This window comes from Elgaria multicarinata, chromosome 17, assembly GCF_023053635.1.
Source record: "Elgaria multicarinata webbii isolate HBS135686 ecotype San Diego chromosome 17, rElgMul1.1.pri, whole genome shotgun sequence".
NCBI classification, from domain to species: domain Eukaryota; kingdom Metazoa; phylum Chordata; class Lepidosauria; order Squamata; family Anguidae; genus Elgaria; species Elgaria multicarinata.
In genome coordinates, this window is record NC_086187.1 from 24,661,242 (window position 1) to 24,687,150 (window position 25,909).

At 43.0% G+C, this 25,909-nt stretch overlaps 1 protein-coding gene across 3 annotated transcripts in view; it reads left to right on the forward strand.

Moving 5' to 3' along the window:
* The first annotated feature begins 4,727 nt into the window (after positions 1 to 4,727).
* SNX8 (sorting nexin 8) overlaps positions 4,728 to 25,909 on the forward strand; it is a 38,113-nt gene continuing 16,931 nt past the window's right edge. The window contains exons 1-3 of one of the 3 annotated variants that reach the window (XM_063142961.1): positions 4,752 to 4,800; positions 20,786 to 20,927; positions 21,120 to 21,310. In XM_063142961.1, the coding sequence (XP_062999031.1) occupies positions 21,170 to 21,310 (141 nt within the window). In that variant the 5' untranslated portion in view covers positions 4,752 to 4,800; positions 20,786 to 20,927; positions 21,120 to 21,169. Of the gene's footprint in view, positions 4,801 to 5,893; positions 5,994 to 20,785; positions 20,928 to 21,119; positions 21,311 to 25,909 lie in introns of those variants that run through there. The other 2 variants (XM_063142960.1, XM_063142962.1) reach the window with 2 other exon arrangements.

The following is a 25,909-nucleotide window of genomic DNA, read 5'->3' on the forward strand; positions in this document are numbered from 1 at the left end:
ATTATTATTATCAGGCTTTGTTTTCCTTGGGCTTGCCCTGCAACTAATTCGTCTTGATACTTAATGGAAGGGTTTTAAATAATTACCCCCCCTTATTGGATCAGTGGATGTGGGCCAGTCCAAGATGGCGGCTCACTTCGAAACCGCCCTTAGGTGGGGCTGGGATCGACCATCCCGAAGGATGTGAAAGGGGGGGAGATAGGAAGAATGACATCGCCTCCCTTTGTTCGTGTTACTTTTATTACAAATAGTGTCACCCCTGTTTTTCTTTCATTTCGGTCTGTTGAAATGCTTGGGTGTCTATAGGCAATGAAAAGGAATTCGTGGGAGGGTGGTATGAGTGCTGGCACCCCTTCAAAGCGAACAGAATGGAATCGTCTAGTAGTACCAGGTCCTACTCGTGCCAAGAGCGTGGACTATACTAAGTTTTTGGGAGGGGGGAAGGCTGAGCATGTCACTTAGACATGTCCTAAGGAGGGCCTAATATAGTAAGTGTAATGAACAGGGACGTGCAATGAGTGTATCTTAATAACATGAACGAAACATAGGTTGTGTTCCTTTTTAACACTCGGGTTTAGTTCCCCGTCATGGAATGGTATGATCCAACAAGCCCCGCCACATCAGCTTGTTACTGCTCACGTGATCTTTTTTTTTTTTAAATGAGAAATAGTTCGCTTCAATGGTTCGAGGGGCAGATGGGAAAATGTATGACGTCATCTGTGTTGCAAGTGCAGCCTTGATGACAGACGCTTCATTCATAGTGCAAATCCCTTAGCAGAAGTTGCCTAGGGTGACCATATGAAAAGGAGGACAGGGCTCCTGTAGCTTTAACAGTTGTAGAGAAAAAGGATTTTCAGCAGGTGTCATTTGTAGGCAGACAGCATCTGGGGAAATTCCCTTTTCATAACAATACTTAAAGGTGCAGGTGCTCTCCTCTCTTTTGTATCTGGTCAAGAGGGCAGGTCTCCTGCAGCTTTAACTTTTATGATGAAGACAAAATTTCACCAGCTGCTACATGCATTCAAATGACACCTGCGGAAATTCCTTTTTCTATACAACTTTAAAGATACAGGAGCCCTGTCCTCCTTTTCATATGGTCACTGTAAAGTTGCCCCATTGAGTGTAATGGAATTTATGCCTGGGAAAGTGCCCATAGTATTGCAGCCTGGATACATAAATTAACAAAACGAAAACAAAAAGACCAAGACTCTCAAGGACTGTTCATGAAAGCTTATGCCAGAATAAATTTATTAGTTTTTAAAGTGCAAGTCTCCCTCTCTGGAAATAAATTAAATCTGTTTCTGACATATAAACTTATTATCCTCATGTTTGTTTTTAAATGACCTGGTTGTTTCAGCTGTTTTGATCTTTGTATTTTATTGAAAATACTTTAAAAATACTAATATCAAATCATTTAGGGTGCAATCCTATAAATATTTAGACAGAAAAGTGTCCTACAACTCAGAACGGTGCAATGTTTTAAATAGTTTAGATATAATAGGGTGATCATATGGAAGGGAGGACAGGGATCCTGTATCTTTAACAGTTGTATTAAAAAGGAAATTTCAGCAGGTGTCATTTGTATATATGGGGAACCTGAGGAAATTTCCTCTTCATCACAGCAGTTAAAGCTGCAGGAGCCCTGCCCTCTTTTAAATCTGGTCACTCTAGTATAGCTCCTGTAGCTTTAACTGCTGTGATGAAGAGGAAATTTCACCAGGTTCCCCATATATACAAATGACACCTGCTGAAATTTCCTTTTCATATGGTCACCCTAAGATATAAGATGCTTGAGAAGGCTAATCCTATTGCTCCAGGAATATATTTTTCTTCACATATGTATTGTCCTTTCATTTGTAAAGAAATGTAAACAGTCTGTGGAGTAATTTTAAACAAACTATCAGTTACGATACATTTATTTTTATTACAGATTTATTAGTTTTAATCTCCAAGGAATTGAGAGAAACATACAACTTTCTTTCTCCTATTTTATCCTCATAACAACCTTGGAAGGTAGGTTGGGCTGAGGGACAGTAATTATCCCAAGGCCATCCAGTGAGCTTCATGGCTGATTGGAGATTTAAATCTAGAACTCCCTGGTCCTAGTCCAACACCAACCATTATACTGCACTGTGTTTTAATTCAGGTTATTATTTTAAAATATCACACATATTGAACAATATATATATATATATATATATATATATATGGCACCCTTGCAAACAAAAGCTTTTCATATATCAATTTAAAGTTGCATTTCATATTACAATTGGATAGACATGTATAAATATATTGGATCCATGCTGAGTTGAAAACAATTTTTATTGAAAATCGTGGATGTTAAGGTCATTGGGAAATGTAATAATCTGATGGAAGCCAGACTGAAGTGTTATTAAAATATTTGAGTGGCAAAATAAATACGAGCACCAGAGAGCAGAAATACCAAACATGTTCTCTCTAGAATCAGCTAAAATTACACGCACAGCAGGATGCTGAACTTTCCGATTCATTTTTGATAACATCGTGTCTGGTGATTAAATTAGATTTTGAACAGCACGACATGAAACCTGTTTCAAGAATGAGGTCTGCCACTTTGAAGTATTCTTTTGCAATATCTAGCAGAGTGACCCTGTAAGCGTTATAGTACCAGTTGCAAACCTCATTACGATACAATTTCGTTTTGGCCTTTGAGGAGAATTGGGCAATTCGTCTCTACCACGTTAATCTCGGACAGGTTTCATGTAGCAGTTTTTCAGTAAAATGATATCATCCTCTTAGTAACACAGATCCTATCTCCTCATCCCGCCTTGAACAAGCTTTACGTTAATCTCTCCTCCTCTCTCTTCCCATTTCACAAGTTCTCTGAGGTTAGAGTTCCACGCTGGTGCAATAATTTGCATAGAACATAGCCCAGTATTGTTGACACTGACTGGCAGCAACGTCTCTCCAGGGTTCCAGGCAGGAATTTTCCCAGCCCTGCCTGGAGATCCAGGGATTGAACCTGAGACCTTCTGCCTGCGAAGTCACACAGGCCCATACATATTTTATGCATACACATTTGTGCCCGGTGAGAATAATTTATTTATTTATTTATTACATTTTTATATCGCCCAATAGCCGAAGCTCTCTGGGCAGTTCACAAAAATTAAAACCATTAAGAACATAATAAAACATCCAACAACCTAAAAACCCAAATACAAAATACTATATAAAAAGCACAACCAGGATAAAACCACACAGCAGAAATTGATATAGGACTAAAGTACAGAATTAAAACAGCAAAGTTTAAATTTAGGTGTTAAAATACTGAGAAAATAAAACGGCTTTCAGTTGGCGACGAAAAGATTACAGTGTAGGCGCCAGGCGGACCTCTCTGGGGAGCTCATTCCACAGCCAGGGTACCACAGCAGAGAAGGCCCTCCTCCTAGTTGCCACCTGCCTCACTTCCTTTGGCAGGAGCTCATGGAGAAGGGCCCCTGTGGATGATTTTAATGTCCGGGCAGGTACATATGGGAGGAGGAGTACATCAGAAGTGCCCTGCTGGATCAGACCGAGGGTCCATTTAGTTCACACAGTGGCCAACCAGCTGTTGACCAAGGAACCACAAGCAGGACACATGGTGCAACTGCACCTTCTCACCCATGTTCCCCAGCAACCTCAGATACTGGAGGTAGTGCATAGCTATCAGGAACTTGTAGCCCTGGATAGCCTTCTCCTCCAGGACTTGCTCTCCCACTCCCACAATTCAAGAAGGGCGCAGACAAACTGGAGCATGTTCAGAGGAGGGAACCAGGATGATCAGGGGTCTGGAAACAAAGCCCTATGAAGAGAGACTGAAAGAACTGGGCATATTTAGCCTGGAGAAGAGAAGATTGAGGGGAGACAGGATAGCGCACTTCAAATACTTAAAAGGTTGTCACACAGAGGAGGGCCAGGAACTCTTCTCGATCCTCCCAGAGTGCAGGACACGGAATAACGGGCTCAAGTTAAAGGAAGCCAGATTCCAGCTGGACATCAGGAAAAACTTCCTGACTGTTAGAGCAGTATGACAATGGAACCAGTGACCTAGGGAGGTGGTGGGCTCTCCCACACTAGAGGCCTTCAAGAGGCAGCTGGACATGCATCTGTCGGGGATGCTTTAGGGTGGATTCCTGCATTGAGCAGGGGGTTGGACTCGATGGCCTTGTAGGCCCCTTCCAACTCTGCTATTCTATGATCCTATGAACCATGGACCTCTCCATCAGCAAACTGCAGCCTACGCTGGCAACTCCGCGTTTCAGAGCACTCTGTGCATGCTCAAGGGTGCTGCAGCCTGGCTGATTCCTTCTGACCTGGGAGTATCTCCGTGCGTCAGGACACGTGCGGCTGCAACCCCGCGCGCCCTTACGCACGAGCAAGACCCCTTGAGCACAACGGGGCTGACTTCCGAGTCCGCGTGCCGAGGAGGGCCGCGCAGTCAGTCATGGGGGGGGGGGTCGGGGTTGAGCCGAAGGCCCCGGGGCTCAACCCCCGGCCCCCAGGAAGCCTCTTTCTGCCTCTCAGGGCGCGCGTAACGGGGCCGAAGCGAGCCCGTTTCCCGCCCGCCCGCGCCACCGCCGCCGTCTCTCCAGGGCTGAGGGAAAAGAAGGCGGGCTGGAGCCGGGGAGGAAGGGGAGGGCGTCAGGCAGGGTCCCGGCCGCCGCCGCCGCCACCTCCTCCTCCTCCTCCTCCTCACATGACTGCCGCGGGCCGGAGGAGGCGAGCGAGCCATGGACGGCGCGCTGCCCGCCGCGGGCACGGGGGCACCTGGCGGGGCCTCAGGTAGGGCAAGGCGAGGATGGAGGCGCGGGCAAACCTGGCTGGATTTCATGCTTCGTCTTCTTTTGCAGCCAGCGGCGATGCTGAGGGTGTTGGCAGCAAGGCAGCTCTGACCAGGGGGGCAAAGCCCTAGGCGGTGTGGAGCGCGAGCGCGTCAGCCCCGCCACCTATTTGCATTCCCACCATGTGGCAGCCTGGGAGCACGTGTCTAAGCCTCTTCTTAATAGGTATTTTATTGATTGTGACACACACACACACACACACTCAATAAATAAATACATATTAAGAAGAGGCTTACACATGCGCCCCCCAGGCTGACACACGGTGGGAAATAGGTGGGGGGGGGCTGACATGCCACCTGTTTACACACCATAATAATAATAATAATAATAATAATAATAATAATAATAATAATAATAATAGTAATAATAATATTTCTCCGCTGTGGCACCCCGGTTGTGGAATGAGCTCCCCAGAGAGGTTCGCCTGGCGCCTACACTGTACTGCTTTCGTCACCAGCTGAAGACCTCAGTATTTTAACACTTAATTTTAACTTAAATTTAAATTTTACTGTTTTAACTCTGTATTTTAATCTTATATCAATTTTGCTGCGTGGTTTTATCCTGGTTGTGCTTTTTATACTGTATTTCGTAATTGTGCTTTTAACCTGTTGGTTGTTTTATTGTGGTTTTCATTTTTGTGAACCGCCCAGAGAGCTTCTGCTATTGGGCGGTATAAAAATGTAATAATTTATTTATTTATTTATTTATTTATTACTTTTCTATATCGCCCAATGGCTGAAGCTCTCTGGGCGGTTCACAAAATGATGATGATGATGATGATGATAATAATAATAATAATAAAATATTTATTACCCACCTTCCTTTGGATCAAGGCGGGGAACAACATTAGTACAACAAATCAACACATCTTAAAAATTCTTGATTTTACGTTGATCTGGATAGGCCTGCCGGAAAAGGCTAGTCTTCAAAGCTGCCTTAAAATCACAGAGAGAGTTAATTTTACGAATCTCGTCCGGCAGGCCGTTCCACAATCCGGGGGTGACAGAAGAAAAGGTCGTCTGGGAAACTGATGTCAGCCTAATTTTGGCTGACTGAAGCTCCCCAGAGGACCTGAGTGTGCGGAGAAGGCGATCCCGCAGGTAACCTGGACTCAAACCATGTAGGGCTTCAAAGGTAATGACCAACACTTTGTACTTTGCATGGAAACTAATTGGCAGCCAGTGGAGTGATATACGATTTGCCCTTATTCATTCATATTCCACAGTTGGGCAATACCTTTATGGAACCTGTTCAGACGACACGCTAAGCCATGGTTAGCCCCGTGAACCCTTTTGCAGCAATTGGTTAGTGAGTGTGTTTAAACTGTGGTTAGGTAGCCACCATGGTTAGGAATGGTTTGCACGACACACTAAGCTGGAATGTTTAGTTGAGAATGCTTATCCACCATGGCTTAGTGGGTTGTCTGAACAGGGTTACTGAGGGCCAATCCCAGTCCTGCAAAACCATGAGCAAGCTTTCAAGTTCTCTAGAACTCTTGCTCAGGCTGGATGACACCAGAAAGCAGGGGATGGAGGAAGGAGCAGAAATGTCCCAAAATTTGGCTCAGATGTCATGGCGATCACGTCTGCCTTTTTGAAATAGCCTTTTTTTAAAAAAAGAGTTTACGGTGGAGATTAGTTGCTTTGAAATGGTTCCTTTAACTCATGGTGTGATCCCGTACGTATCCATTCAGAAGTAATACCATTGAGTTCAATGGGATATACACCCAAGAAAGTGGATATAGGATTGCAGCCTAAGGGGACAATCCTAAGCCAGTTTAGACAGAAAAAAGTCCTGCAACTCCCAGCCAGCCATGCTAAATTTGCATGGGATTGCACCTTAAAATAACTATTTCAATGAGAGTGGAAGTAAGGGTTGAAGCCGCTTCTTTAAAACATAAAAAGGAGAACTGCATTGGTCCATGAGAGGAACAAAAATCCCAAATCCACAGTGGGTCTAACACCAAAGAGTGTGTTGGAAGCTTTTGAGTAGGTTGTTCTTAAAAAAAAAAGAAAAGGATATTACTCAGCTGAGGTTTGGATTTCTTTGGAACTATATTTCCAGTGAATGTGGAAGTCCTTCTATCTGTTTAGTAGGCTTCTATATTTGGATATGCAGCAACACCCCCTCCCCCCAAAAGGAACCTGCTGCCCTTGGGTATTGGAATTTTACAACATTTCATTTCATTGGGAAACGGTCTTTCTCTCTCCTCCACTCTCCTGGAAATTTGTCTCTGCTATCACCCTATAAGGTAGGCCAGGTGAAAAGATGGGTCCGTGGCCCAGAGGTGCCTAGTGTTGGCTTTGTGACTAGGTCACATCATTCCCTACATTTAGGCAAAAGGAACTGGCCACCTCGGGGTGTCACGAAAGAGAAGCAAATTGTTAGTTATGTTATTGTTCTACTGTTTTTACTGCCTCCGAGGGGAGAGGTGCTTGTGGGATTTCTACTTCAGGTGCCAAGTTATCTTGACTGGCCTACGGCACTGTGCACCTTGAGTAGGTATGGCCAGGGAAGCACATCAGCTATTCAGCAATGTGAAGTCTAACCGTTTTCAATTTTTATGAAGGTTTTTGCTTGCTTGCTTGTTTAAAGGGGGCAGGGAGTGAGGAGCTTTGCAGATGTCATTAGAGGGGCTAGTGGCTACTGCATTGGGGACCTGTATTTTAACCTCCACCTGCACCATTTCCCCAGTCTAAAATCTACCCCACTCATTGCTGCTGGCCCTATTGGTGTAAAAAATACAGGTTAGTTATTGGCAGCCACTATGAATCAAGTAATTTTTCATTTCCTCTTCCCTCCCCCACCCCCCGGGTTAAAGGCACCTCTTGATTTTTATTTTATTTTATTATTTATTTATTTATAGATATAGAACCATCAGTGTACATGGTGCTGTACAGAGTAAAACAAATAGCAAAACCCTCCCGCATAGGCTTACATTCTAATAGAATCATAATAAAACAATAAGAAGGGGAAGAGAATACACCAAACAGGCACAGGGTAGAATAAAACTGACAGTATAAAAGTAAGATCAAAATCAAGTTTTAAAAGCTTTAGAAAAAAGAAAAGTTTTTAGCTGAGCTTTAAAAACTGCGATTGAACTTGTAGTTTGCAAATGTTCTGGAAGAGCGTTCCAGGCGTAAGGGGCTACCAAACTGAGTAACTCCACCGAATTCTGTCCTAGGAGCTACTTAACTTGATGTTTTCATGCATGAGCTAAACTTTTAAAACTGTTGTTATATAAGTGGATTCTGAGTGCTCAGAAGAATGTGTGTGATTAACCGAGAGTGTCGTTGGAATAGGTCTGTCCTTAGGCTGGGATTACTTGTTGCTTTGAGTTGGAGAGGAAAATACTTTAGACCTGCAGGAGGAAGAAGCAACAGAGTTAGGGCATTTTGACAGCATGCAAACCAAGTTAATGAACATGACTTTCAGAAACATTTCGCTGCTTTTTGCCCAGCTTTTTGTGCCAATTTAGAAGGAACATCTGAGTCAGCTTGTTTTGAATTCCTGTTTCTAGTTAATAAGGGATAGTTCCTCTGTTTATTGGACTTTAAATTAATACTCATATACCCAGCACCAAAATATAATATTCTGCTCTTGCATTCTGACATCCATGTCGTTTCCTGATGTTTACTAACAGTGATATAATACATAGATGGATCAGCTTAAAGTGACATGCATCATTGGTCGTAAAGCCCAATGTTTTCAAGAAGTGCCATGAGGCTTTGGTTCTCTTTGACTTCAGCCTGTGCAAAGCAGACTTGAAAACAGGCACTTTTCTGGTTTCCTGTGGTAAACCAAGTAGTGAAGTTTTCATAAACTGTAAAAAACAACAAAACAAAAAACAAAACTTTTCTTTCAAGGTGTGCCACAAATGATAAGAGATATTTGTGGGCAGGCGGGATAGTTAGACATCATTTTGTGGGGTTAAAACTTTCATGCACTTATTTCTAAGGGCTGTATATATTCAGTAGATGCCTCTTAAGGTTTTATCCACATCCTTTTGTAGCTAGTTGTGCCGACTAGTTTTCTTAACTTATGTGTTAGTCTTTCAGTAAAATCCACAAAAGTTACTTAGTCCCCTTTGCCCATGCCCCTCTACTTACGTTAATAATTCATGGCACTTGGGTTTATTTCAGGCAACCAGGAAATAAATAAAATGTTAGTCTAAGACAAGGATAGGCAACTTTTTTTTGGCTCTGAGAGTCACATGTGGGGGTTGTTGGCAAATGCACGCACACTCCCTAGAAAAGCTATCTAACATTTCAGTTAGATAACATTTAATTGCTTGAGGAATTAAAATTAATGTACATATAACTTTAACAGTTTCACAGAACAGCAGAACAGATGTACAAACATTTCTCCCTCTGCCCCCAAATTACACTTCACTTCCCCCCCCCCCCACACACAGGTGCTTCCAGCTTGTGTCTAGTAGTTAACCTTTATGCCTTGACTTGAGTACCAAACATGGAGATAAATCCAGATGTATGCGTATATATCCTTTCTAGTGGCCAACTGTGTGTAGGCTTTATGAAGAAGGCTGGAAAAGTACACTACTTGCAGGGAAATGGCATTTGTACAGAATCCAGTTTTGAATTATTTTAAATGTGTGTGGAAAGCTCAGCCCTGAGTGCGTGGTCTGAATGAACGGTAAAATGAATCTTACATATGTAGTATAAACGAAAAATGTGTTCACAAAGCGAGACAGACCTTCTTCTAGTTCTCGGTGATGATAATGGCACGCCTGGTCTGCACGCTGTGTGGCCCAGTGAGCTGTCACCGTGTATTATCCAGGTTGTATGGAAGCTCACTAGGGGCTTAATAAACCTATTTTTGCTTGAGATGGCAGCAACAGGGGAAATAACCAGCTCCTGGCAAGCTACAATATGTGGTTGGTGAGGTGCATTTGGCTTGCTGGATCAGGTTTCGGAGGTCTGGTGTACATGCCCTTTTAAAAAGGTGATCTTGGTGAATTAATTTTGCTCTGTGCACAGGCGAACTTCATGCTATGTTGCTGTCTAGGATATTTATTTATTTATTTTATTTATTACATTTTTATACCGCCCAATAGCCGAAGCTCTCTGGGCGGTTCACAAAAATTAAAACCACAATAAAACAACCAACAGGTTAAAAGCACAAATACACAATACAGTATAAAAAGCACAACCAGGATAAAACCACGCAGCAAAATTGATATAAGATTAAAATACAGAGTTAAAACAGTAAAATTTAAATTTAAGTTAAAATTAAGTGTTAAAATACTGAGTGAATAAAAAGGTGAAACCTAGGTTTCAATTGCATATTCCTGAAATGCTCAAACATAACATATACTCAAGACTTCATGAGTGAACTCTTGCAATGTATTAAATTTGGCCACATATTAGGTTGGTGTGGTTTATGACGAACCAGTGGCACTTGAATTCTTCAGCAAGGTTTAGTTCAGTGAATGTTGGGGCTTATTCCCACTTATTGGTCCTGTTCAGAAGACACCTTAAACCATGGTGATTAAGGCTTTTTTCGTTAACAAAAAGGCTTTAACCACCATGGTTGTTTTCTGAACAGGGCCAGTATCTGAAGCAGTGGATGTTCTTTGAGGGACGTCCTCCACATTTTCACATGGGAAGTCTCTAAAGCTTGGTGATACCCCCCCCCCCCGCCAACTTTAAATAAGGTGGATCCACCTCTGGATCGAGGTGAGGTACAACACAAATACAATCCCAGAGGATCTTACCCCCTCGGAGGCACAACATGCATTATGGAATAGCGGCACTAACTGTTGAAATAATGTTTCATTGCCACTTTAATTCACAAGGTATGTAAAATCAGACTTATCAGCTTGGACTCCACTGAACTAAGGCATGAGATTAAATAAGTGCTTCTTAAGAGGAGTAATAGCAGCTGTTGACAATGGTAGTGAGAAGGTAGACTCTTGACTTGCCCTCAGAAGCCTGGAGCTGACATTGCCTTCAAGTAATACTCCCTACATTGACTCATGCTGGCTGGGGATTTCTGGGAGCTGTAGCACTTCTTTCTGCCCAAACATGCATAAGATTGCACCTTAAGAGTGGCAGATTAGGAATTGGAAGAGTGGGGTTCAAATCTCCCTGCTCAAAACATGAAGCTCACTGGGTGATCTCGGACGAGACTAAAGCAAGACATTTGTGAAACCAGAGAGAAGGAAGCTATGTTTTGGGCAACCCCGGAGTTATTCTGAAGCTCCCCAGAGGTTTTTAATTAAAAGATCAATAATGGCACAAAAGCTTCCCAAAAGACAGTTTATGCATTACTACTGATCTTATCCTTCAATGCATGGCTGCAGGAAGGTGTTGATTACAGCCTAGGTCCCACACAGTGCCTCATGTGACCGAAGTGTCACATGCCTTTCTAGTGCCTCATGTGACCTGTGTGTGCGCCCTACAACATTTCCCCAAATCCTCTACAGCATTCCATCCCACATATGCAGGGATTCCTCAGTGGAAGAGTCAATGGCTGAGTTCAGACCAAACGCTAATCAACACTTGTTTTCAATAATAATAATAATAATAATAATAATAATAATAATAATAATATTTATTTGTTACACGCCTCTCCCTCTGGATCGAGGTGAGGTACAAAACAAATACAAACACCATAAAATACATATAACTAATTAAAAAATTTAAAATTACTGTATTTCTTCGATTCTAAGACACCATCAATTGTAAGACACACACTAATTTCAGTACCACCAACAGAAAAAAAGCTTTGATTCTAAGAAATAATAAATGCACCCGTGATTCTAAGATGCATTCCGTTTTTAGGGATGTTTATTCGGGGGGAAAAGTCCGTCTTAGAATCGAAGAAATACGGCAATACATTATTAAAAGCAGCACATTATTTAAAAAGCATCTTAAAATTCAACTGGGTAGGCCTGAAGGAAGAGATCCTTCTTTTTGGCTTCCTTAAATTCCGGAAGACTGTTAAGTTGACGAATCTCTCCTGGCGAGCCATTCCACAAACTGGGAGTGGCAGAAGAAAAGGTCCTCTGGGTAATAGTTGTCAGCCTTGTTTTTGTTGGCTGGAGTAAATTCTTCCCAGAGGACCTGAGTGTGCGGGGCAGATTGTACGGGAGAAGGCGATCCCGCAGGTAGCCTGGACCCAAACCAGTTTGTTCCCCCACCTCACCCCACCAAAATTGATTAGCATGTCATTCAAACTCTGCCAATGTCAGGCCAGCTCCACGTTTTTGAGGACAAGATAAGAGTCTGCCTTATCACTACGATTGCAACCAGTTGCTATCACTCATCGTTGCCGCTATCGCTTGCTTGACAGGCAGAGAGACAATGATTAAGTAGGCAGTGGCATCTATTGCTTCTCTTCCTCACCATTACTGTTGCTTGGGAGGTAGGTGAACAAGTAGGTTGCGATCGTGAAGTGGAGGAACAAGTCCAGAAAGCGCTTGTCAGTGGGCTCTAAGCACGTGCTCAACCAAGCCTGCCCTTGAAGCTAGCTTGGAGGTAAAGAGTTTTAAAAGCCGCTTATTTAATCCAACTCCTTTTCGCAGGGCAGAACTATCCACTCCTCAGCACTGTCCCAGATCAATCCTTACACCCCTATTACATTGTACAACATGCATAGAGCATATTGTGTGTGCCACATAGTGGTGCTTCTTGAGAAAATAACCAGATGAGCGAAGCGGAAAAGCCAGACCACACAACGCAAAGGAAGACCAAAAAATAAAAATAACAGGGACTGGCCGACGAGACCACATCACGCCACTCCTTTTCCAGCTTCATTGGCTGCCAGTCCAGGTCCGGGCCCGATTCAAAGTGCTGGTATTAACATTTAAAGCCCTAAAGGGGTTGGGGCCAGATTATTTGAAGGAATGCCTCCTCCCGTATGTACCTGCCCGGATCCTAAGGTCATCCTCAGGGGTCCTTCTCGGCAAGCCCCTGCCAAAGGAAGTGAGGCAGGTGGCTACCAGGAGCAGGGCCTTCTCTGCTGTGGCACCCCGGCTCTGGAGTGAGCTCCCTAAGGAGGTTCGCTTGGCACCTACATTATATGTTTTTAGACGCCAGCTGAAGACCTTTTTATTCTCCCAGCATTTTAACAGTCTATAAAATAAATTTTAACTTGGTGTTTTAAATTTGTAATTTTGCATTGCTGCTGTTTTGATCTGGTTGAGCTTTTATATTATATTTTATAGTATGGTTTTATACTGTTGTTTTATACTTTGAATGTTTTTAATTTTTGTGAACCGCCCAGAGAGCTCCAGCTATTGGGCAGTATAGAAATGTAATAAATAAATAAATAAAATAAATAAAAATAAATCCAGACTTTTTAGCCAGTGACAGGCCAGGAAAAGTTCTGGAGTTACAGGATTTCCCCCCCTGTCTAAACGTGCGTAAGATTGTGACTTTAAACTGCCATTGTAGCTAGTGAAATCTCGTGGTTAGAGCCTAACCACTAGACCACACTCGCTGTAGCAGTAGTTTTTTTTTTTTTTTGTAACAGTAGTTTTTTAATGGTTTCTGTAAACTTGTGCATTCTCCTTTGAAGCAATTTACCCTATTAATCCTAGCAGCGATCCTGTGATGCAGGTTTTTCTGTTTTATAGCTGGGGAAACTGAAGCAAAGAAACCAGCAAGTCTTGCATAAGGACACTCAATTAATTAATGGCCATGCTGGGATCAGAGGAAGTTCCTTTCCAGCTTTGAATCCCACAGCGTCTATTAAAAATGGTTTGGAATATTCCAAACAACCCAGCTGTTTCTTATTGAGGGCTGTTTTTGAGAATTTGTGTGTGTGTGATTTCCCTGGCCTAGGGATAAGGCAAGAATTGCAGAAGTAACTTAGTCTGTGTCATTTAGTGAAATTCTTTGTAAACTGTTAGATGTAGTTTCGCCTTCTGGTGAATTCTAGCAATGCTTATGCAGTTGGGGGTTTCCTAAAAAACTCATCAATAAACACACACAAAAAACCTTCATAGTTGGAAGTTCTTAATGGGCAGTTGTATATTTCCCCCAAAGGTTGTTTACTTCTGGTTGTAACTTGCTTGAGAAGTTTTTTTTCTTTCTTTCTAGGAAGTGGGATTCTTAAAAATCCAGTCAATGTTTACTTGTGAGTAAGATGCACTAATTCTTTTGGAACTGACCACCTTTCCTTAAAAATAGCAATGCGCAAAAAAGCAAAACAATCCTTATAGTAGGAAGTTTTTAATAGGCAGTTGTATATCTTCCCATAGGGTTATTTTCTTCTGGTTGCAATTTACTTTGGAAGCTTTTTTCCTAGGAAGTGGGATTATAAAAAAAAATCCAGTAAACACAGAATAAGATGCACTGGTTTTTTTTGACACTGACCACCACATAATCTTGTTTAAGAGTGTAGCCTTAGTTGATAGATAGTACCGTATTTCTTCAATTCTAAGACGCACCCCGTTTTTAGAGATGTTTATATGGGGGGGAAAGTGCGTCTAAGAATCGAAGAAATACGGTATTCCATTTGTAGCTCCTGCAGGATAAGATTGGAGGAAAGAAAAGGAAATGCTCAGGATTTTCTATTATTGCGTTCAGATTTTTTGGCTCCAAATGGGAGGGAAACATCTGGTCTTGCTAAGGGGAAATCTGGGTTCCCCATGTTATTTGAATCTGGAGGCACCTTTTCTTTCCCGGGTCATGGCTTGAGATAGGAATGATTAAACGTTGACTGTTCTTCCTGGAAGAATTGTCATGTTGTTTCCTGGGGAATATTTTTTTTTTTTGGCTCTTCTTGTTGGCTCCTGTGATGTCTGTTTTCTACTTTATGATACCTTCCAAGACGGGTGCTTTGGAAAGTGTTCGCCTAAATGAAAGTCAATAGATTTGTCAAATGGTTTTGACTGGACACCTACCCTAAGGGAATTCTTTGGTCCACAAGATTTTTATGGTTGCAGAAGTTATAACTGCGTCAGGGACAGGGTTTGTACCAGCCGGCTGGAAAGGCAAGTGAGTGATGCCTCTCAAAAAAGCCCATGTCTAAAACTAGTGGGATTATTTAGCAATGATGGCTCCTGTTAGAAAGGCAATTAGCAGAGAAAAAAGCAAAAAGGCAAAACAGAAAGAGCATTTACCCATCCCACATGCATACAGGCTACCTTAGAACAGTAAAAGGAGACCACACCTTTCTTGAATGAAGGAAAAAAAAACAGGTTTACTCACAAATATCATTGCAGGTGCAATGCAGGCGCAGAGTAGAGTTTCCAAAGAGTTTATTCCATCTATTTTGTGTTCTATTGCAACAGCAGGAGCAAGACAGCAAAACATATGTGCTCCCAGCAACAGTGGAGATCAGAGAGAGGGGGTGGGGTGGGGTGGGGTGTGGGAAGGAACAAAAGGAAGACATCTGAAGAAACCACATTGTGGGCTATAGAGATCCTAAGGCTAGTTGTGGTCAAAATTCCCATGAATAACTCAGTGCCGTAACCTGCAGAAGTGATTGCAATATTCCTAATATTCCCACACATTCTTGTGTGTCTTAGCAACATGCAGTTGTGTATCTGTGCATGTTAGGGATGGACTATGTATTGTATCTCTGTTTTCTTCCATGCATGCTAGTCAACTGTCTTAAGTCCTGCAATGCATTCTCTTGCTGGCAGCCTTGGTGGCTGGCCGTGAAAATCTGCATTCTCATCTGTGGCACCATTGCTTTCGAATTCCTTCTGCTGGATTGACCTCATCACCATTTAGGTTTTTGGTGATGACTAACTGTTGGCTTAGGAAATCTTTTTTGCAAATGATACGTACTTTTGTCGCTGTGCTTTTTAAAAAACTTAATTACTGCTGGTTCTGTGCTTGGCTAGCGATGTTTTAGGAAAGTTTTAATTTTTTGTGTTCGCTACCATTTGAGTTTTCTGAGATTTGCATGATGGTGTAGAAGTGCAAAGGTGGCTGAAACTGGCTGAACTCAACGGGCTTAGGAAGCTGGCCCAATGCAAATGTAGCACAGTAAAGGTGTGTGCAGTGGCAAAGGTCACTCAGGCCCTGGGTCAGAGCCCTTAGAGTCCATCTGAGGGAGGTGGGAGCAGCGATGCTGGAAAACCATCCCAGGAGGACATGGAAGAGACCCACGTTGACAAGGCCAAAAGCTAGTTGCCTAGGCAAAGGTCAAAGCACAAGTATCCTGGCCGATAAGCATTATTAACCTGCTGGAGAGGTGTAGCCCTGGGGAAGAGAATACCTGATCTTCTTCCTTCCTTTTTCTGCAAACTCGGATGTCTCATCACTGGAGGTTCTAGTGATGTTCCCTATTTGAGTCTAGCTAGGTCTGAGAACAGATTCTGTTGTGCCATGTTCTATCTTAGAATCATAGAATCGCAGAGTTGGAAGGGGCCTACAAGGCCATTGAGTCCAACCCCCTGCTCAATGCAGGAATCCACCCTACAGCATCCCTAACAGGTGGTTGTCCAGCCTCCTCTTCATCAAAGGGGTGGCAGTGACAACAGAGATGTAGAAGGCTGTTGGTATTCCCTAACTGAGTTGGTTTAGGAGTATTGCAGGCTTATTTTGTCTGACGGAAAGGGAGATGACCCAAGTGTTTAGCCTATTTCTCTGCTATCTTTGGCAAACCGTCACTGTTTTCTGTCTAAAATAAGGATGTATAAAATGATCGCTATCCCTGATGTGTCAGCTTCAAGATAAGGTGATTAGGGTCAGAGCAAGACTTGGGATTGTATATTTGAAACTTGATCTTCTTTAGAGTATGGCATTGGGAACTACTTTCTCCTCTCAGACGTTTGCATTATAAAGACAGATAGTAGGGAAAAAATAGACTACAGAAAACTTAGGGCTATTCTTTATGTGGTATTTTTGTACTTGCACATTAACATATGTGTGTCCAGAAATGGTACAAAACTGCCAGAAAAATCAGTTCCCGGTTTTTGGAGGATCTGAAGTAGCTTCGCATCTTTAAGATCTGAGTGTTAAACTATAATGCCCGAACCGGAGAGTTCTGGCATTAATTAAGGTTCTTTGGGCTTCTCTGGTTCTTCCCTTCCCTTCGGTAGTTGTGCAGCCACTTACAACTTTTCATTAGAGCCGTCAACAGTGAACTTGGCAGTTTTTGTGATGGCAATAAATGTGCATTATATTTAATTGAATTGCACTAAAGTGTACTGAAATACACCGTGTGATTATTTCTTTAATCGTAGGAGGAATTACAGAACTCTCTGCTTAAACAGAGCTTGCCATCAAGATAGTCAAGGTGGAAATTATTAGACACCCTGGGATAAGTTGCAGTGGGAATCATAGAATCATAGAAAAGCAGAGTTGGAAGGCGCCTACAAGGCCATCGAGTCCAACCCCCTGCTCAATGCAGGACTCCACCCTAAAGCATCCCTGACAGATGCTTGTCCAGCTGCCTCTTGAAGGCCCCTAGTGTGGGAGAGCCCACAACCTCCCTAGGTAACTGATTCCATTGTCGTACTGCTCTAACAGTCAGGAAGTTTTTCCTGATGTCCAGCTGGAATCTGGCTTCCTTTAACTTGAGCCCATTATTCCGTGTCCTGCACTTTGGGAGGATCAAGAAGAGATCCTGGCCCTCCTCTGTGTGACAACCTTTTAAGTATTTGAAGAGTGCTTTCATGTCTCCCCTCAATCTTCTCTTCTCCTGGCTAAACATACCCGGTTCTTTCAGTCTCTCTTCATAGCGCTTTGTTTCCAGAGTAATACTCCTTCTAAGGAGTATTATTCTAAGAATAATACTCTTTAGAAGAACACAGCTATTTGCTATCCAGTTCAATGCGATATTTGCAGTTAAAAAAACACCACTTTGGATTGTTGTTGGATACAGCAGACCATACCGATGGAGTGACACCATTATCCACCCTAGTCTTCTTGGCTGATGATGTTGCCAGTCAGATGATAAATTTGCCTCTGAACAGCTTTAAAGGACATTGTTTTTCCAGGCTCGCTATTAATTCCCTGACAGCGGACTTCTCTTGGTGAAGTTATTCTGCCACATGTCAAGTGAGTTGCGCTGTTGGGCCACTTCACAAGTTGCGTTACTTGGCATCAAAGCATGAAACTAAATGTCAGTTGTCATTGTCTCAAGAGCTAATTTCCTGATGTAGTAATTATTAGGCTTTTTCTGCTCTAACTGATGTTCATGTGGTATAAATTCCCCCTGTATAATGACCCCCTACTTGCATTTTTTTCTAAGCTAAAATGCCTCTAAAAAGCTAAAACTTTCTCTCTCTTTTTCTCTCTTCCTCTCTCTCTCTCTCTCTCTTTTGCAGGCTTCTGTAATCTTTAACAACAATCCTGTCGTTTATTAGCTATCTAATGCTGTTGGGGAGCACAGTGTGACAGAAGAAAGGTAGCTAGAACTCATTGTTTCTTAGTACAGCTTCCAGTTGGATTTGCTCCTCATCTTTCTTTTGAAAGACACGGATGGATGTGCTCTCAGGTGATTTACCTGTGTCGTATGAAAACGTGGTGCCAAATTTTGCGAGTAGCGCCCAGGGTGCTTCTGGATGCAACACACCTGGTTCTACCAGGCAGGACGCATTGTGCAGTGATTCTGTCTTCCTTCTCTTTAAAGGATTTTTTAAAGGAAAAGACGAAAGAAAACGCAGGAGGGTTCCTAGTGAAAGACGTCGTTGTCTGGTCCTCACGTAAAATACTGTGAATGAGGCAGGATGATGGCACTGCACAGAAGCCTCATCTGGAAGTATCCCAAGTGTAAAAACGAATGCGTAGTGACTGGGCTTCCTTTCTGTGATTTATGTTAGGCCTTGCCATTCAACGCGTGTTGGGAGATTCAGGACAGGTAAAAGGAAGTAACTTCTTCATGCAGCGCATAGTTAAACTAGGGGATTTGCTACCACAAGACGTAGTGATGGCCACCCCTTTGGATGGCTTTAAACAGGGTGTCACGACACAGGCCTCCCACACCAGGCCTTGTCGCACACAAACCCTCCTCAAGCCAAGTGCCACCACTTGAACAACCCGAGGGTAGGGTAAAACACAACCGTTCCCTCATATGAGAGGGTAAAGGCTAGAATCTGGAAAGGTTTTACTGTGTATGTAATAAGCTGAAGGTTATATATCAGGTGTTTACGATAGTAACTGTAGAGCAGGTGATAAAGCCAAGCAGACACGTGGTTTGAGGTTACAAAACAAAATAAAATGTTTATTTTTGTTTAACAGATCTTAGTTACTTCAAATTGAAGTTAACCTGCTTAATCTACTAGTTTTAATAATAACAGTAATCTTAAGTCTCATAAAATCTTATCTCCTTTCACTCTCCACACCACTGACAATCCTAAGTGACACTCCCAACCAACCAACCAACCAAGCTCTAGACTCCGCCCTTTTATACTCCTCCCCCTTTCACAGCATCATTAGCCACACCCACTCAGTCCAACATTCTGCGCTCACTAGACATACAAAGGTAGACATACCTAAGGGAACAGCACTGTGGGGTAATGCCACACAGGGGTTAGACAAATTCATGGAGGATGAGGCTATCAGTGGCTACTAATCAGTGTGGCATTGTGGTGTGCCACTCTGGTGTAGTGGTTAGAGCAGCCTTCTGGGGCATTCTGGGAGTTGTAGTCCAACACATCTGGAGCGCCCCAGGTTGAGGAAGGCTGGGTTAGAGTGTTGGACTATAGCCAGGGAGACAGCAGTTCTAGTCCCCGCTCGGCCATGAAGCTCACTGGATGACTTTGGGCTAATCCTTGACTCTCAGTCTAACCTTCTCACAGGATTGATGTGGCAATAAAACAGAGAGGAGGAGGATCATGTATGCTGCTTTGAGGAAAGGCAGGATGTAAATGTCACAAATAAAGAAGTAGCCGTCATGGCTATACCAGTTGGTGGGAAGCACAAGTGGGAGGGCACTGTTCCATTCATGTTCTGTTGAGGGCTTCCCATAAGGCACCTGGTTGGCTGCTGTGTGAACATAATGCCAGAGGAGATCGGTCTTCCGTCTGTTCCAGCAGTTCTCTCCTTATAGTCTTATCAAAGCAGCCAGCGCTGTTTGATGTGAAAACCTCTCCTCTTTGAGTGGCTTGTGCAGTGGGTGAACGTGATGGGATACTGTGGAAGATGGCCTGAGGGTCAGGAGTAGGAGAGGCTGGCTGGGTGTGATTAGGAGAAACATTTGGGTGGAACAGAAAAGCCCAAGGATATGGCAAGAGATGAAAGCAAAACTATCTAAAGAGGCCTACGTATATTTCTTTAAGTTCGATTGGAGTTGAGGGCAATTGGAATTTTAAATTGGGTTGGGGATGTGCTATCGATTCTTTTTTTTTTTTTGCTAAAGGTGCAACGCAAACAGCGTGTTTGTATATGTTTATATTTTCAAATGTTGCAATGTGACTTAAGACCTCTGGTTATAATATATATATATATAAATAATGTACAAGCAAGGTGGAAATGAAATGAAATTGGGGCTCTAGGCTGTTACGGTAACTTTGAGAACAAATTTGATGAGGAACAAAAAAGAAGAAGAGAAGATTGCCTGTTGGTGGGTGGGTGTGGTACCTTCGCTGGAGGGAGGCTGCGTCTTCCATTGGAAGAGTAGGCAGCACTGATTTATGTAAATGTAACTGAAAGGTGGGTTTGGAGGGTTGTCTTCTTTTCATCATCATCATCATCATCATCAACCTTATTGAAAGGCTGGTCATAATTCTTCTAAATGAATGATATTTATACCCCCCTCTACTCCGGTGGGAAGTAGGTTTAGGGGAGGAGGATGTTGACAATACTACTTTTTTAAAATTAGCTGTCCTGTCATTAAACCACGACACTGGGAAACTTCTGATGTCCATTTAGCCCAACCTCTCTGCCTTCCAAAGTTTTGTGAAATGAAGCATCTCGCCGATGGACACCGTTTTAAGATCCTCATTCTTACACGCGAGTTAAAATAACAGTTCCTTTCCTTCCACAATTTGTTGTTACCAGGATCCAAGAATGCCGACTCAGGGATTCACTCAGATTCTTGTCTTAGCGGGAGCAAGCTAGGCAGGAAATACGGGCCTCTTGGCTGGCGTTCAGTGTAGATTTCTGGCACCTGACCGAGAAGAGCAGCCAGCGTCTTGCTTAGGTATGGTTAGGGAATGTCCCTCAGTGTTGTGGGGAGGGAGGTGATGACTCTTCACTGTGGGCACGTCTGCTTTGGAAGAAGTGGCTTGCTGGGTGCTTTGGATGTCTGGCAAATCGCAACCAGGTCGGTTGCTTTTGCAGCAGCGTTTTCCCCCTGCCGTTTTATTTTTATTTATTTCTTCTCCTTCCCTAGATGTGGAAAAACCTCTGATAAGTGACTTGAAGGAGTCAGAAGAGCCTCCAATGCAGACACCCCAGGGAAACCCACTGGTGCTTTCCCACACCCTGCAAGAGCTGTTGAGCAAGGATACCGTGCAGGTGGAACTGATCCCTGAAAAAAAAGGCCTCTTTCTGAAACATGTGGAGTATGAAGTTTCCAGCAAGGTAATGCCTGCTTGACAGTGAGCCGAGGGAAGAGGGGGAATTGTTTTCCTGAATCCATTTCCGTGTAGGGCTGTCACCTGATTGAAAATCATGCGAGTTGATTAATTCTACAAGTTTAAGTTGATTAATCAAATAATTGCATATGAGGAAAAACAATATTCTAAAGCAGGGTTTGCGTAGCCTCAGGCCTGCAAGCCAAATCCAGCCCGCCTGTTTTGCATCCTGTTCTCCCAATCTATTCTCTTGCTCCTTCCTCCAAGTCTAGGGTGACCCTATGGAAAGGAGGACAAGGCTCCTGTATCTTTAACAGTTGTATATAAAAGGGAATTTCAGTAGGTGTCATTTGTATGCATGCAGCACTTGGTGAAATTCCCTCTTCATCACAGCAGTTAAAGCTGCAGGAGCTACACTAGAATGACCAGATACAAAAGAAGGCAGGGCTCCTGCAACTTTAACTGCTGTGATGAAGAGGGGATTTCAATAGGTGCTGCATGCATACAAATGACACCTGCTAAAATTCTCTTTTCTGTACAACTGTTAAAGATACAGTTGTATAGAAAAGATAATTTTAGCAGGTGTCATTTGTAGCATGCAGCACCTGATGAAGTTCCCTCTTCATCATAACAGTTAATCACTTAAATTCCTCCTCTGTGTGTGTGTATGAGAGAGAGAGAAGGGGCAAGGTAGAAAAGAATAAATATTTATAAATAAATAGATTTATTTAAGTTTTTAAAACTTAAATTGTTTTTAAATATTTTTGTTTTTAAACTATAAATACTAGATTTCTCTTGAATATTTAGTATTTCCTAGTTTTCAATCTGGCTATAACCATGTTTGTTTCTGGCAGAAACAAACTTCAAAGTGATCTTGATAGGCTGGAGTGCTGGGCTGAAAACAACAGGATGAAATTTAATAGGGATAAATGCCAAATTCTACATTTAGGAAATAGAAACCAAAGGCACAGTTACAAGATGGGGGATGCCTGGCTCAGCAATAACTACAAACGAGAAGGATCTTGGAATTGTTGTAGATTGCAAGCTGAATAGGAGCCAACAGTGCGATATGGCTGCAAGAAAGGCAAATGCTATTTTGGGCTGCATTAATAGAAGTATAGCTTCCAAATCACGTGAGGTACTGGTTCCTCTCTATTCGGCCCTGGTTAGGCCTCATCTAGAGTATTGTGTCCAGTTCTGGGCTCCACAATTCAAGAAGGACGCAGACAAGCTGGAGGGGGTTCAGAGGAGGGCAACCAGGATGATCAGGGGTCTGGAAACAAAGCCCTATGAAGAGAGACTGAAAGAACTGGGCATGTTTAGCCTGGAGAAGAGAAGATGGAGGGGAGACATGATAGCACTCTTCAAATACTAAAAAGGTTGTCACACAGAGGAGGGCCAGGATCTCTTCTCGATCCTCCCAGAGTGCAGGACACAGAATAACGGGCTCAAGTTAAAGGAAGCCAGATTCCAGCTGGACATCAGAAAAACCTTCCTGACTGTTAGAGCAGTGCGACAATGGAACCAGTTACCTAGGGAGGTCGTGGGCTCTCCCACACTAGAGGCCTTTAAGAGGCAGCTGGACAAGCATCTGTCGGGGATGCTTTAGGGTGGATTCCTGCATTGAGCAGGGGGTTGGACTCGATGGCCTTGTAGGCCCCTTCCAACTCTGCTATTCTATGATTCTATGATTCTATGTTACCCTGCAGTTACTCTCCAAATTTAATCAGTGCATCTACCAGAGTCATTGAGTTAAAGGAGGCTTTCCTGTGTAAATGAAGAACCAATCTGACCATTCCTCAAATATGAATATTTATACCCCGCTTACCAAACAATAGGGTTTTCATTTTCACCTGATGAAAACAATTTTGCTAAGTGCACAGTAACTATCAGAGCTTCCTTTTACTTACCCGTCATCGGCATGTGATTTTGTTTGCTGCTTCATTTATGTTAGGGCGAGGCTTTGCCAAGGCAGAGCGAAACAAACGAGTAACACTGGAAAGAGGAAAATACCAAATTGTCCAATGTGCAGATTCTTATATTTCCATATGTAACCTTAGAAACTGTCATGGGTGCCACTAGTAGAACCTATATGGGAATATTGTTAAGATAATACCCTGGTTCGCATGTCATAATAACCCAGATTTCTAAAAAGGTTTCCAGTTGAATGTGAATTTGGCGGTGTGGTAGTGCACACTCCCTAATCGCTCCTGCTGCAAGTGAAAGCAGCTAAACAACCCAGGGACCATCTGTCCCTGGGTTGTTCGCTGTGAGGTGTGAACCAGAAACTCCGGCTTCTTTCTTCCCTCCAATAGACTTGAAAGTGTTTTGAAAGCTTTGAATGCAGTCAGTCATCCATCAGGATAAACAATCTGTTTTTCCACTTTAAAAATCAGCTTGCCTGTTCTGGCAGGGGCAACTGGCTTCACTTCAGTAAAAACTTTTAAAACACACACACAACCCTGACTGTGTGCCTGCTATTGGTGTCTCCAGTTGCAGCCCTGCCCTTTTCGGCTTCCTACTCTATCAGGCAAACGGGATTCATTAAACAATTACCTATCTACCTGCATAACTTAACATTCCTCCCAGTGTGTTAAACCATTCATCTCAGATCTCAAATTAATTTTGACAGCGGCACTGTTCCTTTTCTTTACTTACATATGTACATACAGTTATAGCCTGACTCATCCTACGTTCAGGATAGCTTACAAGATCCAAAACCATTCAGTTGTGTATTTTGGACCGGCCTGTTCATAGTACACTTTTAGAAACCACGATTCGATTTAATTTATGAAATTACAGGCTAACCTAAACCACTTGAAATGGCAGACTAACTCGAGTCTCCATCTGCCATCCTTGGCTGTTTGAAAAGTACACTTGCCAAGGCAGACCGCACGTTAATATTAACTTTACCAGCAGCAACAAAAATGGGCAGGGCTGCACATTGGGGGGAAAGCAACGGTTGTGTTCTCTAGAGTGGTTTAAATGAGTGTGGTCCGTTGGACTGATAACAAAACTGACACCTTTTAGGGTAGAAAGTAGATTAATGTTGTTCATGGGGGATAAGTTTATCAATGGCTAATACTGGGTTTTGTGCTCTTGGTGGACAGCTAGACAACCATCTGTCAGGGATGCTTTAGGGTGGAACCCTGCATTGAGCAGAGGATTGGACTCAATGGCCTTAGAGGCCCCTTCCAACTCTACTATTCTATGATTCTATGGAAGCATAGTTGCTGACAGTGGTGAGGAGTGCCTTTTAGTAGCTTAGGTTTGTACGCCAACTGTGACCCTATCTAAAGAAGGTGGATTTTTGCCTCCATTACCAATGCATTAGTGACATCCAGACTAGAGTGTAATGCACCCTTCATGGGGCTGCCTTTAAAAATGGTTCAGAACCTTCAACTGGTCCAAAGTACAGCCCTTCCAACATGATTCTTCCTTACCTTTTAACCCTCAGGTGACAGGGCCCTGCTACTCAAGTTACAGAAGTCAGATTGGCAGCAGCCATAAGCAGGGCCTTTACCGTGGTTGCCCCATGTCCTTGGAATTCATTATAGATTTTATAGCTGATTAAAATAAAATAAAGTATTAAAATAGGCAATTTATAAAAAGAAAGTAAAGGCTCTATCTTTCGCTGATGCTTATAACTCCAATATGTGACAAGCAAAATCCTTGCTTCAACATAAGAAGACCCCTGCAATATCAGGCCAAAGGCCAGCGTCCTCTTTCAGATGCTAGGAAGACCACAAGAAAGTCACCAGTCCAGGGTAAAAACTCCTCTCCTGCTGTTGTTCCTCAGCGTTGCTTTATGATTATCCAGGACCTTCAGAAGGGACAGAACATTATGATCATTTACCCCGTTTCTTAGTCAGTGAGTATTCACAAGTGGAGGGATGTATTTATGTAGTCAACCACAATTGTCTGGAAAAACCAAGAGAAGTTCATGTGTCCTTTGAACGGTTTCAGGTGTGGCGTCACCTGAGCTTAATGGCAATGTCACGGATGATGACTAAATTAAGGGATTTATGTTGGCCATTCGTTTACATTTCATGAAAAGGGAGCTATGGGGCTGATAGCTGAATTAGTCTTCCATGTTCAGGGGCCCTCTGAATACCAGCTGTTAGGTGGGGGGAACAATGGGTTGGATTTGACAAGAGCCACTTCAGTCCTGCTGTACTTGTAAAATGTCCAAAGCCATCTGGCTCGCTGCTGGTCGGGAACAGGATTCTGGGCTAGATAGAACAGCCGTTCCTAGCTTGGTGCCCCCCAGATGCATTGGACAAGCAACTTCCCTGATTCCCAGATAGGCCCTTGTTCTGGTCCAGCAGGGCTCTTAGGTTCTTATTAAAAGGAAATTAGTCACAGGAGCCGTGGCTCAGTGGTAGAGCATCTGCTTTGCATGCGGAAGGCCCCAGGTTCGAGCCCTGGTTTCTCCACATAGGGCAAGGAAAAGAATCCTGCCTTAAATACTGGAGAACTATTGCTGCCAGTCAGTGTCGACAGTACTGGGGTAGATGGACCAATATAAGGCAGTTTCCTATGTCCTATATTCACGGAGGATAAATCTATCAATGGGCTATTAGGCATCATGGCTCAGTCATGGCTC